At 39.8% G+C, this 12889-nt stretch overlaps 1 protein-coding gene and 1 long non-coding RNA gene across 2 annotated transcripts; one reads left to right on the top strand and one right to left on the bottom strand.

The window, feature by feature from the left end:
- Positions 1 to 2119: 2119 nt before the first annotated feature.
- Positions 2120 to 5716, top strand: gca (grancalcin). Its single transcript, XM_079461172.1, has 8 exons — positions 2120 to 2908; positions 3506 to 3682; positions 3764 to 3833; positions 3989 to 4032; positions 4201 to 4348; positions 4578 to 4691; positions 4839 to 4897; positions 5060 to 5716. Exons 1-8 carry the CDS (start codon positions 2885 to 2887, stop codon positions 5084 to 5086), a joined length of 663 nt encoding a protein of 220 aa, XP_079317298.1. The 5' UTR covers positions 2120 to 2884; the 3' UTR covers positions 5087 to 5716.
- On the bottom strand, positions 5247 to 10541 carry LOC306896857. The gene is made up of 5 exons (XR_013786959.1): positions 10224 to 10541; positions 9776 to 9872; positions 9482 to 9674; positions 6268 to 6379; positions 5247 to 6076 (listed from the first exon to the last, which is right to left on the bottom strand). It is a non-coding gene; the product is annotated as an uncharacterized lncRNA (long non-coding RNA).
- Between the last annotated feature and the right edge of the window lie 2348 nt (positions 10542 to 12889).

Genomic DNA, 12889 nt, shown 5'->3' with positions numbered 1-12889 from the left:
AGGATAGAGGTGTCTGAGGAGCTGAAAGAAAATAATAGACAAGCATGGTTAAGCTAAAGGCTACAAGACCATCACCAAGCAGCTTGATGTTCTTGTGACAACGGTTGCAAATATTATTAAGAAGTTTAAAGTCTGTGGAATTGTAGCCAACCTCCCTGGGAGTGGCCGCAAGAGGAAAATCGACCCTTGATTGACCAGAAGGAAAGATGGATAACTGCCAAACAGATACAAGCTGAACTCCATGGATAACAACAAAACATTGGAATATTCTGAATACTGGCCTTCTATGAGTCCTGATCTGAATCCAATCGAACATCTATGGAAAGAGCACCCGTCAAACCTGAGACAGCTGGAGCAGTTTGCTCCGGAAGAGTGGGCTAAACTATCTGTTAACAGGTACAGAAGGCTGAAATCTTATTGAGCGCGGCAGAAATAATTTGCTTGCAATATTTGCCTCTAAAGGTTGTGCAAAAAAATATTAGGTTAGGGGTCCAATCATTTGTGTCCATGACATTTTCATTTGTTTTATTATTTACAATATTGTTGAATAAAAAGATCAAAAGCAAAGTCTGATTTCTATTTAATGTGGAATAAACAATGGTGGATGCCAATTACTTTTGTTAGTTTAAAGTTCTTTCTGCGAAAATTGTGGAGGGGTACCAACAAATTTGAGCAAGTCTGAATGTCATTAATGTTAACTATTAGTAAATGCTCAAATTAAAACAAACTAACATAAATAAATGCGGGAAAGATTGTTGAAGTGTTGAAAAAACAAACGAAGGAAATTCTTATGCCAGTATGACTTGTATGTAAACCTGCTCGATACATATTTCTACCTTGGTTTATTTTAAATAGTTTCATATTCAAACTTTGTGACATTTTAACTGTGTATTATGCTAAAACTAAACATAACCAGTTCTCGTGCATTTTGCTAATAAAACGCGCTATATATTGAGAAGAGTTTGGGCTTTATTTAAAGTTTAGAACATTTGCAGTCTTTGTTCACACGATTCACCAGCTGTGATTTTTAAGAATGTCAAATAATGTCTGACAGTTTGGTCCTACTGATACTGATTTATTTTTTTAACTTTTTCAAATGGGTCTGGTATTTAATAAAAAGCAAACCAAGAGGAAAAGTAAGCGCCAAAATTTGGACTAAAGATTGAGGTGTACATGTAGCGCACAATGTTGTATCGCATTTAGATTTGTTTGAGTTTTAAAGGCTTCCCAGTTTAACCCACCAAAGCCAGTGTGACAAGGTGATGTGAAGTAGGCTAACAATATATTACATAACCATTCTAGTGACCCTCATTCTTTTCTTCTCTACCACTTATTTGCTCTTGTAGGACACCTAATCCTAGTGACCTTGTTCTCCTCGTCCTGACAACAGAAGGGTGATTATGTGATCATATACTCTTATCATGGATTTAAATAACCCCCTCCTTGGTGGATATTTCATTTCCATGTGCAAAATTTTGGGAAATTCGGGAAATTAGAATTCTGTCATTTACTCACCCTCAGATTGTTCCAAAGCTGTATAAGATCTTTGTTCTGCTAAAAACGTATGAAGATATTTGGAGGAATGTCAGTAACAGATCAAACAGATCTCACTGTGGCATTAATTGGGGATGACATTCTTCCAAATATCTTCATATGTTTTAGCAGAACAAAGATCTTATACAGCTTTGGAACAATCTGACGGTGAGTAAATGATGGAATTTAAATTTCCCGAATTTCCCAAAATTTTCCACATGGAAATGAAATATCCACCAAGGAGGGGGTTATTTAAATCCATGATAAGAGTATATGATCACATAATCACCCTTCTGTTAATTGGGGATGAGATCAATTTAGTTACTGACATTCTTCCAAATATCTTCGTGTTTAGCAGAACAAAGAAATGTTTGGGTGAACTATCCCTTTAAGAGACTTGACAACGTCGTAGATTTAACATTTTAACCGAACAAAGTACTAGTTTAAGGCATGCGTTTTTCACGTCAGAAAGCGCCCAAATATCTCGTTTGAGTAATTAGTGGAAATGATTCGGGGGCCAGATAACGATTTTCAAATTGTTATTTTTAAAAAAAGCTAAAAAGACCACAACGAGTTAACCCAGGGGTCTGAATTCCTCGATGCGTCCTTCCATGTGTGAATGGATGCGTTCTACACTGGCTGCCAAAAACTTTCCCCAGGCCAGGGACAGGGACGTGGAGCCGAGTCTTTTAGGGTTAGAGCGACTACCGGTGGTTTTACACGTAGCTACAAGTTGACGTTCTTTTACCCTTGATCGAATTAAAATAGAACTTCATTTTAATCTACAAAAATACTGCTATCGTCATGTAAGGGATGCTGATATGCTATGGCGCATAACGAGCTAACCCGTTCTTAAGTTAAAACAGGTTTGTATTCAGTGTTATTGGCCACCGGTCAACAGCCCATACAACTTCCGTGTTGGTTCCGTCAACAGTTTGCTTGACATCGCGTGACGCTGCGCATACGGAGCGGCATATGACATCACATGCAGCGAAAGAACTTTGATCTCGAAGCGCTCTCGCGTTACTTTAAAGTCGTACTCCGTCGGTTTGCGCAGCCCTGCACGAAGACGAACACACCCAGCGAGTAACTTGGGCATTTGGAACCGATTCAAAATCAGCTTCCGGAGAATTGTCTGACGTAAATCTAAACAAAAACTGATCCGCGACCGAGCACTGCCTGTCTATGCGTGTCACACTATTGCGGACTAGCACACGCGTCCTAACGAATGACGTCATCCAATCACTTCCCGTCAGTGAAAGTACGGAAGAGCTTCGCGGTGGCCGAAAACTTGTAGTGTAACGCTATCTTTCTAGTCGGTTTCTGTCCCCTCTATCTACTCTCAGAACGAATGGCGTACCCGGGATATAACAGCGTGAGTATGATTTATGATTTTACAGTAAACTAGTTTAGGAAAAAGTTGGAAATTAGCTTAAGAGGAGACATCAGACAAATCAGATTATGCTTCAACCACATTCTGCGGAATCCTACATAACTGCATTAAATACGACGGCAAACGAAGCAACTCGTGTTAGTTGAGAGTCTTCGTATATACAATCCCGTCTGCTTTAAAACATGCCGTTAAATACGTAAGGTTTAATATACAAAACCCTTCGACCGTTACTACAGAGTCTTTTCCACGCAAACCACGCCCATAAAAGCATCACCCTCTTGACTGTAAACTGGTTGTGGGCTGGAGCTTTACTTAGGCCAAAGAGCGATTCCCATGCGTTTATTAATAGGTGTGCTTTGTTATAAATCCAAATAGAGTAATTGATATTTTACTCGACGTATTAAACAATTGGTCGGTACATTGCTCAAAGTGATACGATATGAATAAACACGTGGTGCTGTATATTCAGTGTCTTTTCACAGCCATTGTACTTTGAACTGAACCCAAAGGTTCCTCGGAAATGCACTATTCACACTTGTTGTAACACGCCTTACAAGTATTTCATTCACTCACTTGTAGTATGGTGGACCAATGCCAGGGGTCCCGGCTCAGGGTATGGCAATGCCAGGGATGCCAGCTGGAATTCCTCCTGGGGGTGGATACCCAGGACAACCATATGGGGGATACCCTGGGAGCTTTCCTGCTCCCCCTGTGCAAGATCCAATGTGGGGATATTTTACAGCCATAGCCGGACAGGTGGGAGCAACACAATTCTGGTGAAGATTCTGTGGGATAGGACGGTACAGTGGTGACATGAATGTTAATTACATATTTCAGGATGGTGAAGTTGATGCTGAAGAACTCCAAAGGTGCCTCACCCAGACTGGAATCAGTGGTTCCTATACTCGTACGTACCCTCTTATAAACACTCTTGTGTGTGTATGCAAGGTGTGTGGTTAAGATTTTGTCAAAATTGTCTATTTTCAAATTTGATGTAAAAACAGATCAATTATCCAAAGTGACATGCAAAGTGGTCAGTCTCATAATGCATTTTCTTTGCAGCATTTAGTTTGGAAACTTGCAGGATTATGATCGCCATGCTGGATGTATCCTTCACAGAAACAGACCACACACCCTTTTTGTAGTTCTTCTAATCGTTGTAGCTTTTTATTCCTTGAGCTTGAAGACTGAGCTGTTTCCTCTCTGTTGGTCACAATCCCGTTTGCTCTATACAAATATGTTGTGTGGTTGTTTCTTTAACCGCATACCTGCAGAGAGATCAGACTGGAAAGATGGGCTTCAATGAGTTTAAAGAACTCTTTGCAGTGCTAAATGGCTGGAAGCAGAACTTTGTTATGGTGGATAGGGACGGCAGTGGAACCGTGGAAGGTCACGAGTTGTCTCAGTGTATTTCTAACATGGGTAAGTCAATGTGCACCCCTTTCCAAAATATTGAAATCTAGTTTTATTTGAAGGGTCTTAAAAATGAACTAGTGCTCTGGGCAAAATGTATGTTTAAAAACGAATAAGTCACTAATTTGCTAAAGACACAATGTGTGTTTTCGCAAAGGAAAGATTGATTACAAACCCCCTAAGACTGGTGGACTAAGAGAGTATGAGGTAACTGAAATGTTGTGTCATGTATGCACAGGATTCAGAATTACCCCACAAGTGCTGAACTGCATCATCAAACGTTATAGCCGGTCAGGGAAGATCTACTTCGATGACTATGTGGCGTGTTGTGTGAAGCTAAGATCACTCACAGGTGTGTGTACCGAAAACTTAATTATTTAAATCCAAAAATATTACAATGCAGATCTGTATTGTCTTTGACGATATAATTTTACAAATTGTAATACCAGATATATTAAATGCCCAAATATTAAATGAGGCATTTTTTTCTATTTTTTAGACAACTTCAGGAAGAGAGACACGATGCAGCAGGGCATGGTGAACTTTCAGTATGATGATGTGAGTCATAATGTAACCCTTTTTCATCTTTTTATAAATCCGAGATAATTCATTGAAACTTTGCTGGCTGTATTTCAAGTTAGTTTAAGGAAGACCGTTTGATTCTTTCACATACAGAAAGCTGTTGCAACATGTTCTAACCACTTAATTTTGCTCTTGCAGTTCATCCTGTGCACCATGTCTCTCTGAGGGAATTTTCCTTACAGGCATGCACTCCAGAAATACTAACTGAGCCCAGAAAGACATTTAGATATGTATACTAATGTGTCTGGGGATTTCAACACATTTGCTAAAGCAAATTATTATGCCAGTATGATTTATATGTAAACATGAGAGCAAACCATATATTGCTCAAAATACATATTTGTACCTTGGTTTATTTTAAATAGTTTCATATTCATACTTTGTGACATTTTAACTGTGTATAATGCTAAAACTAAACATAACCAGTTCACATGCGTTTTGCAAATAAAACACGCTATATATTCAGAAGAGTTTGGGCTTTATTTAAAGACTAGATTGTTTGCAGTCTTTATTCACATGATTCACCAGCTGTGATTTTTAAGAATGCCGAATTATAACTGACAGTTTGGTCTGGCTGATACTGATTTATTTTGAAACCTTTTCAAATGGGTCTGGTATTTAATAAAAAATGTATGTTAAGGCATATTCACTAGGAAAAAAATTACCCCATAATTTATGTATGAGTAAAGAAAGAAAATGATGTAACCCGCCCTGCACTCCATCAGGCGTTTTGTTATTACAGGAAAACCTTTTCTCTGTTGCAGTATTCATAAACATTTTTGGTAATATATTCTCAAATAACTGGCCTTCTATTCACTGTGTATCCTGCTTGAGGACCTGTATGCTCAGTTTTAGCCCCTTTTAAAGTAGGCGTGGGTCTTCCTGCAATCCAGTCTTAGTGTGAAGAGCCACATTCCCAGAGTAACACAAAAGCTAAACAACCTTTGATAAAATAGTGTGTTTGTGTGACTCAAGAGACGGATAGATACAAACTATATCAATCACAATTAATAGCTCTAATCTGAAACTAATGCGTAGGTCGTGCCTGTTAAAAGCAGCAGCGCTCTGGAACCTTCAGTTCAATGATCAGCTGCTAGTATGGGCCAGGACTGAAGACCACCTCCTCGATAAGTAGCCTCAGCATCTCTACATAGTCTATAAGGAAAAAATACAATGAACGCAAGAAGAAAATTGTAAATCTAAAACTATGGTCATTCAAACAGCATTTACCATATTCCATTTTGTATTCAACTTCATACATTATAAAATGTTAACTTGGTTTATAATCCATCAGATCAACATTTTTTCACATTTATTGGAAGGTTTAATTGTTATTAGGAACTTACTGCATGATTTACATGTAAAAGGAAATGTTCCTCATTATGCATTTTTGCCTTCTGACTCTGATTGTTCACCCAACTAGTTGCATCCATATTTATGAGAGCAGCAAGTAGCAACCTACAAAGTTAAATGAAGGGATGAAAAGGAAAATGGTTAGAGGGGTTTCAGTTAAGTGTGAAACTATGGATTTACACAGACAACAACATTTCATCATTATTTCATACAAAATGGCACTTAAGTGGTCACATCTGCTCAACTTTCCCACAAGGGAATGCCACACTTTCTGGATGAAAGCATTTAATGCTGAGGGCTCGATTTTGCTGTAGGCTGCCGTAAGTCATTTGAAAAGGACCCAGTTGCGTAAACTTAGCCAGCAAGTAGACTGCGTTTTAACAACTAGTCTCACTAACTAGCAATTAGGGCTAAACAGTCTTACTTGTCATATTTCAATGAGCCCAATCTACCTTTTTACATGACTTATTTAAAGAAGTTATGAACAGTCTGGAAGAAAATAAATAGGTGACTAACTTCTAAGACTAGTATCAGCCACCAGCCAGGTTTCAATTACAAATTTACACAATATTTTCTAAATGTCGACTAAAAAAAGTATTGTAGAATAACGTTTCCATTAAACGTTATTCGATTGACGTGTATTTTGTTTCTTTTTGCGATAAGTAATTCTGGCCATGTTTCTTCTTTGTACATTTTATGTCAGGTTGAAAACCAACTTTAGTGCATAGTGCCACCTAATGTGAAAGAGTGCAGAGAAATGTCTATATTTCCTTATATATTTTCCTTTTGCCTCACTGTTTCTAATCAATCTCCATACTGCTCTTACTCGATTTCCTGCATTTGGGCCATCATATAAGATATTACTTAATATGAATTCAACATTCGAAAGGTTAGACCCTACCTAACCGAGCATGCGGCACAACTCCTTGTCCAGGCCCTGGTAATCTCAAGGTTGGACTACTGCAATGCTCTCCTTGCTGGTCTTTTTACAAAGACTATCAAACCACTTCAGCTGGTTCAAAACGCAGCAGCACGCCTCATCTTCCAACAGCCCGAAAGGGTTCATGTGACGCCCCTTTTCATCTCTCTCCACTGTCTACCGGTTGAAGCCTGTATCAGGTTCAAGTAACTGATGTTTGCCTACAGAACTATCACTGGATCTGCACCGGCAGTTTCACATCCTCCTACACACCATCAAGAATCCTGCTTTCAGCAAACGAGCGGCGCTCTGTAATGCCTTCTCATAAGGGCATTAAATCACTTCCCCGCTCATTCTCCTTCACAACTCCTTCCTGGTGGAACATTCTTCCTAAAATGGTCCGGTCAACCACATCTCTCACAACCTTCAAAAAACACACCTCTTCTGTGAATACTTGACAGACACATAAAAAGAATTAATAAAAATAAAAGTACACTAACCCTCTTATCTCAACAGGTAGTGGTGGTCTAGCTTTTGTTGAAACTAGTAACTTTGTATTAGCACCTAATGTACTATTGCTCTTTTATGACATATCGCTTATTGCTCCCAGAACTCTTTGTAAGTCGCTTTGGATAAAAGCGTCTGCTATAAATGACTAAATGTAAATGAATTCAATTTGTGCATTTTGTAGGGTAATGGAAATGCAGCTACTGATGGTATCAGCAGGCGTGGACCTAAGGGGGGGTTAAGGGGGCTGAAGCTCCGAACGTTTTCAGTAAAGCCCCGAATGTTTTTTTACCATCCCGCAAAAACACTCAGGGGCCGTTTACATTTTGCGTCTTTTCGCATCTACCCATGGGCAAACGTGAGTGGGTCCCTCTCCGTAAATAAATGTAGAGTGTAAAAACAACACCTCTTTCCAAGCAGCTTCTGTGGGGTAGTGAGCAAGACGCGTCCGGCATGATAAGATCTTCTGATGCAACGTATGTGTGCGAGATCGAATACACCTTTTGCAGAACTACATTCACATCTCAAACCTGATTTATTTTTTTCAACAAAATGAAGAAAATATTTGAAAATAGTTAAAAGGTGTTTAATAGTAAAGTGTATAGTGAGGTTAAGGGTAGTAGAATGGCCTTTATTACCCCAATTAGTTGTCATCTATTTAATAATTTTAATACATAAACTAAGGTCCATAAATATTTGGACAGAAGCACATTTTTTGTCAATTTAGCGTCAAAGTGTAATTGTGTTACAGTTTTATAATAGATATTGTCTACACAATATCTCTCAGCTTAATTTAGATTGTATTCACATCCAGATTAGTTGAAGGCTTTAGGAATTATAGCTCTTTAATATGAAGCTCCCCCCTTTTCCAAGAGACAACAAGTAATTGGACAGTTGAATCAAACGCTGTTTTATTCACAGGTATGGGCTTTTCCTTAAATTATGTCTTCATAAATAAAGCATGTCAAAGGTCTGGAGTTGATTCTACGTGTGGTGTTTGCATTTGGAAGCTGTCGCTGTGAACCCAAATCATTGGGTTCAGGGGATCACAATGCATATGAAAAAACGTGCGGCTTGGCACTGGAGACAGGGGTTCTAATCCACCTCTTGCTGAAAATGCTCTTTTATTCCTTCTACTACATTACAGATCATGAAAGGCATTTCTTTTCAATAAAATTGATGTGAGACTTAAAATAAATTTGTATTCATTCAAGGTTTAGGGTAAGGTTAAGGGTAGGGCTTTAATATCTCAACAAGTTGCCATCATTTTAATAATTATAAATATAAAAATGTTCACTCTGTTATTATTGCATAATGTTTAATGCATAACTATACTGAGGTGCCAATAGTAATGTTATCTGCCGCTATTACCAAACGCATCTAACTACTTAATCCAACTACTTTTTCAGTTAGTGTAAATAGCAAATCTCTAAGAAATGCTGCCATTTCACTTAGTGTAAACAGAATCAAAAACATTTCCATAGAAAAACTATGGAAAGTGTCTCAGTGCAATGGATAAATATCGCATTCTTGGTATTCCATTTATAGTCAACTGGCAAGGAATGGCAACACGTTGGACATTTTATAACTGAATCAAACTGTCTTCATGTAACATGTGAGTGGTTGGCATTCCCCGTCTACTCTAGACAGTTCCAGCTTTCCAAGTCATGTCATACTTTCCTACTTGACATCTTGTTTGAACATCAGCTTTAAATGTTTTTTCAACATGTTATAACATGTTTATACATTCATATAAATCTCAATCTCACAAATACACTTACTTTTTACTGCCCTTTTAAATTATTACAGTCTCATACATGTCATCTGACAATTCCTGTGACGTGCTTGTTGAGCTGTGGTTGGATGTGGCGTCCTCTATGCATGGCTTTTTAACTGGTGTTGATGAAAAACATGAAGCGTCAAGATTACTGGACCAAGATATGCCAGAGTGCTCACAGGGTAACACCTGAGTCCCTAAAATGATTAACACACACGACAGTTAAACACACGAAACACAACACAACATTCCCAGCTAACTAGACTATGATGCGCATAACTAGCAGCCAAAACTTTACCTTGACTCAGTCTTTTCGATTTTTGTGGTACTGTCTGGATAGACACGCTCTTTAAAGATGGCGCATTACATTGACAGGATACTTCTCTTGTTAGGGGCTGTAAAACAGGGATGCCAACGTTATTCAGTCATGAGCAATGACAGGAAAGAGAAAGCCTACTGAAGTTGACTAGTTGCAACTTCAGTTTATCTTTGGTATAGAGCCAATCATCATTCGATTATAAACCGACGATTCTGGCCAAACGGGGGCTCTGTATAATTGCGTTGTACTTGCAGTATTTGCAATAGTGTTGTTTTATTGCGAACAGTGTTGACGATATCAGTTTCCCGCATACAAGCAGACAGGACTTAGGTCTGGGTGACTAGGGCGAGTTGTTCTATTAACCTTTTCTATTATCTGTCATGAACGAGCGTAGTTGTTATTATTGAGCCTTGTGTATTTCGCTTACCTTTGAACTTTGTGAGGTACCAACGGTGTACACTGAGGGGACAGCTGTATCTGTTAATGCCAGATATTTCACAAACCCCATTTCGTGTTGTGTCCAGTTCTTGAAGAATTCGCGGGTGAAGTGCTTTGAACACAACCGCGATCTCTCTGATATCGCTCCTTCCTCGAAATGCAAAAATTCGAGCCATCGGGACCGCAACCAAGGTATTTTGGGGAATGGGAAAAGGGTGTCAGAGAGGCTACTACAACCTAAAACGCACCTCCTCGACATCTCTGTTTAATCTTGATTCTTCTTCTTCTTGGGTTTAATGGTTGTGGGCAAACCAACTTAAAATGTGCGTTAGAGCCACCTACTGGAAAGGAGCGTGGAGCGCCTGGTGGATAGGATATTCAGAATCAAAAGGGACTAAAATAAAGAAACAAACAGTACAAAATATATCTATATATATAAATATTTCCATGATAAATTCCCAGCTTGATAAGTCCCATCTCCCAACAGAATCTGGCGTGACTTTTCATTTATTTCCACACATTTTAAGGCTTGACTAAGCTTGACTTAACCTTGCTCTTTCAAGCTTCACATTTGAATAGCACGTTTTTCTAATAATCCACATTTATCAAAATACTGTTCTGTGTAAACATTGATTTAAATAGCAATGTCCAATACGCATTCTTGTGATTAAAACATCCTGCTGCTGTTATCTCAGAGTCTGGGTCCTTTAAGCCGTCCGTAAATATTTGTACTGCACCCTAAAAAGTGTGATCAATACATTGCTTTATAGCCTACATAAACTTTCTAACTCACATGTGTCTTTACTATGTTTTACTTTTTGAAACCGAGTGTCAACTAAAGGCATTGGGAAAAGCCAAGGAGGAATTGCAGACTTAGCCCCAGTGGGGGCAATGTTTGACACTGAAGCCCACCTTCTGTGCTTACTCATTTAAACCAAAACTCGATAACTTTTAATATTCATATTCCCAACAGTCCGTCAACACCAATTTAACCGGATGACTTTTCGAGTGTCATTTTATGCTGATCCAGTATCTCTTTAATTTGAGCCTTCGAAACTTTTGAGGCATCTCAACTTGAACTACTGTTATTGGGGATGATCTAAAAGCTCCACAACAAACACGCATTGCTTGAGATTGATTTCCTCCTAAATTTAAAAGTTGTGTTTTAGATGCAGAGCTATACACCACAATGTAATAATCAATAGCCGCTCTTGTCAGAGCACATGGAATCTTTCTTTCTTCTTGGATTTATGGGGATGGAGTGTGGCAAGAATTATCTGTATATCTCTGTATTCAATATTTTATATTATTTATTAAAGTATTTCTTACAAGTATCTATGCGAACTCGGAGTACTCTACCCTGGCCAGGGCAAGTGCGCCGAGCTCAGAACTGGCTAGAGCCCAGAGCACACCCCCAAAGGCATGATAAAGTGGGACAGCAGCCGGAGCATGAATACCCCCCAAAACGTGTTGCTAGGTGACCTGCGTTCGGGAAATGATGAGAGGATCAGGGCTCTCTGGGAGATGTGATTGTGAGGAGACAGGAAGGTGGATTAGAGGATGGTTGAGGGTGAGATGATGAAATGAGGGTGCCTGCTGGAGCGGTTGGATGTTGGTTCCTGTAAGTGTATTGGTTTGCTGATGGGGCTGAGAACAGTGCATTTAGAGGTTATGATGATGGGGATATCTAATCCAGTTGGAGCAGGCAGGGATTTGTGAGTGTCCCCGGTGGTAAGACATTTTCTGAAAGGAGGCAACTGAAGAAGGGGCATCTGCTGTAGTAGGGCATGTGATAGAAGTACTGGCCCCTGCTGGGTTGAACGCTGCTGGCTTCAGCTGTGAAGTCTGATGCGGCGGATTGTGAGATGGGATCGGTGGCCTCTTTAGGATCAGAGCGCCCTTTGTTGATACAATGCACGGTTGCCGCGTTGTCACAATGTACGAGTATACTGGAAGCTGACCACTCTTTTCCCCATAGGGATGCCGCAATGACCAGTGGGTACAGCTCAAACAGTGCTGAAGTTGCGAGAGCCTGCGGAAGTTCAGAGAGATGAGGGGGCCAGGTGGATGCAAACCAACGACATTGGTGTATCCGCACCTGCCAGAATCTGGGATCTGATGGTTCCGTAGCTGGGGCTTTGGCTGGCACAGGCATCGCTGATGCTGTGGCCAATGAGAATTGTGTCAGGTTTGTAGAAGATAGAAAAGGGAGGGAATGGAGGCTGCTTGAGCGGCTAGCGGAGGTTTCAAAAGTGGCTGTGTAAGGTTCGTGGACCGGCGCATGAGTTGTTAGCGGAGGAAACTTCACGCTAGTGGTCGACGGAAACGCAGCAGGCCAGGAGTCTGGCATGGGGAAGGGGGTATGAGTGAGCCGGTGCTCCGGGTGGTGGCTACCTAGTATTGCTTGGGTGGCTAGCAGTGTAAGAAATCTTTGGAGACATTACAAAATCCAATACTATACCCTAAATGAAAAGGAAAATCAAAGTGGGACCTTAGTTGTGAACATCGGCACAAAATTTCTTTGTTCTTCCGTATCTCCTCAAGCTTCTTGTCCTTCTCTTTGAATTTCTTGTTCATCGCTGCCATGCGTGCTGTGCGGTTTTCTTTGTTGGCTTCCATTTTCTAGTTATGTTTTTCCTGTGATTTCTTGTTGTT

This window comes from Barbatula barbatula, assembly GCF_947034865.1.
Source record: "Barbatula barbatula genome assembly, chromosome: 7".
Taxonomy (NCBI): domain Eukaryota; kingdom Metazoa; phylum Chordata; class Actinopteri; order Cypriniformes; family Nemacheilidae; genus Barbatula; species Barbatula barbatula.
This window is presented reverse-complemented; position numbering and strand designations above follow the sequence as displayed.

Bases quoted from the DNA above. Each gene is read 5' to 3' on its own strand.
- gca (XM_079461172.1), top strand. From the start codon at position 2,885: ATGGCGTACCCGGGATATAACAGC. The intron at 2,909-3,505 runs GTGAGTATGATT...ACTCACTTGTAG, and splicing joins CGTACCCGGGATATAACAGC to TATGGTGGACCAATGCCAGG. The intron at 3,683-3,763 runs GTGGGAGCAACA...TACATATTTCAG, and splicing joins TTACAGCCATAGCCGGACAG to GATGGTGAAGTTGATGCTGA.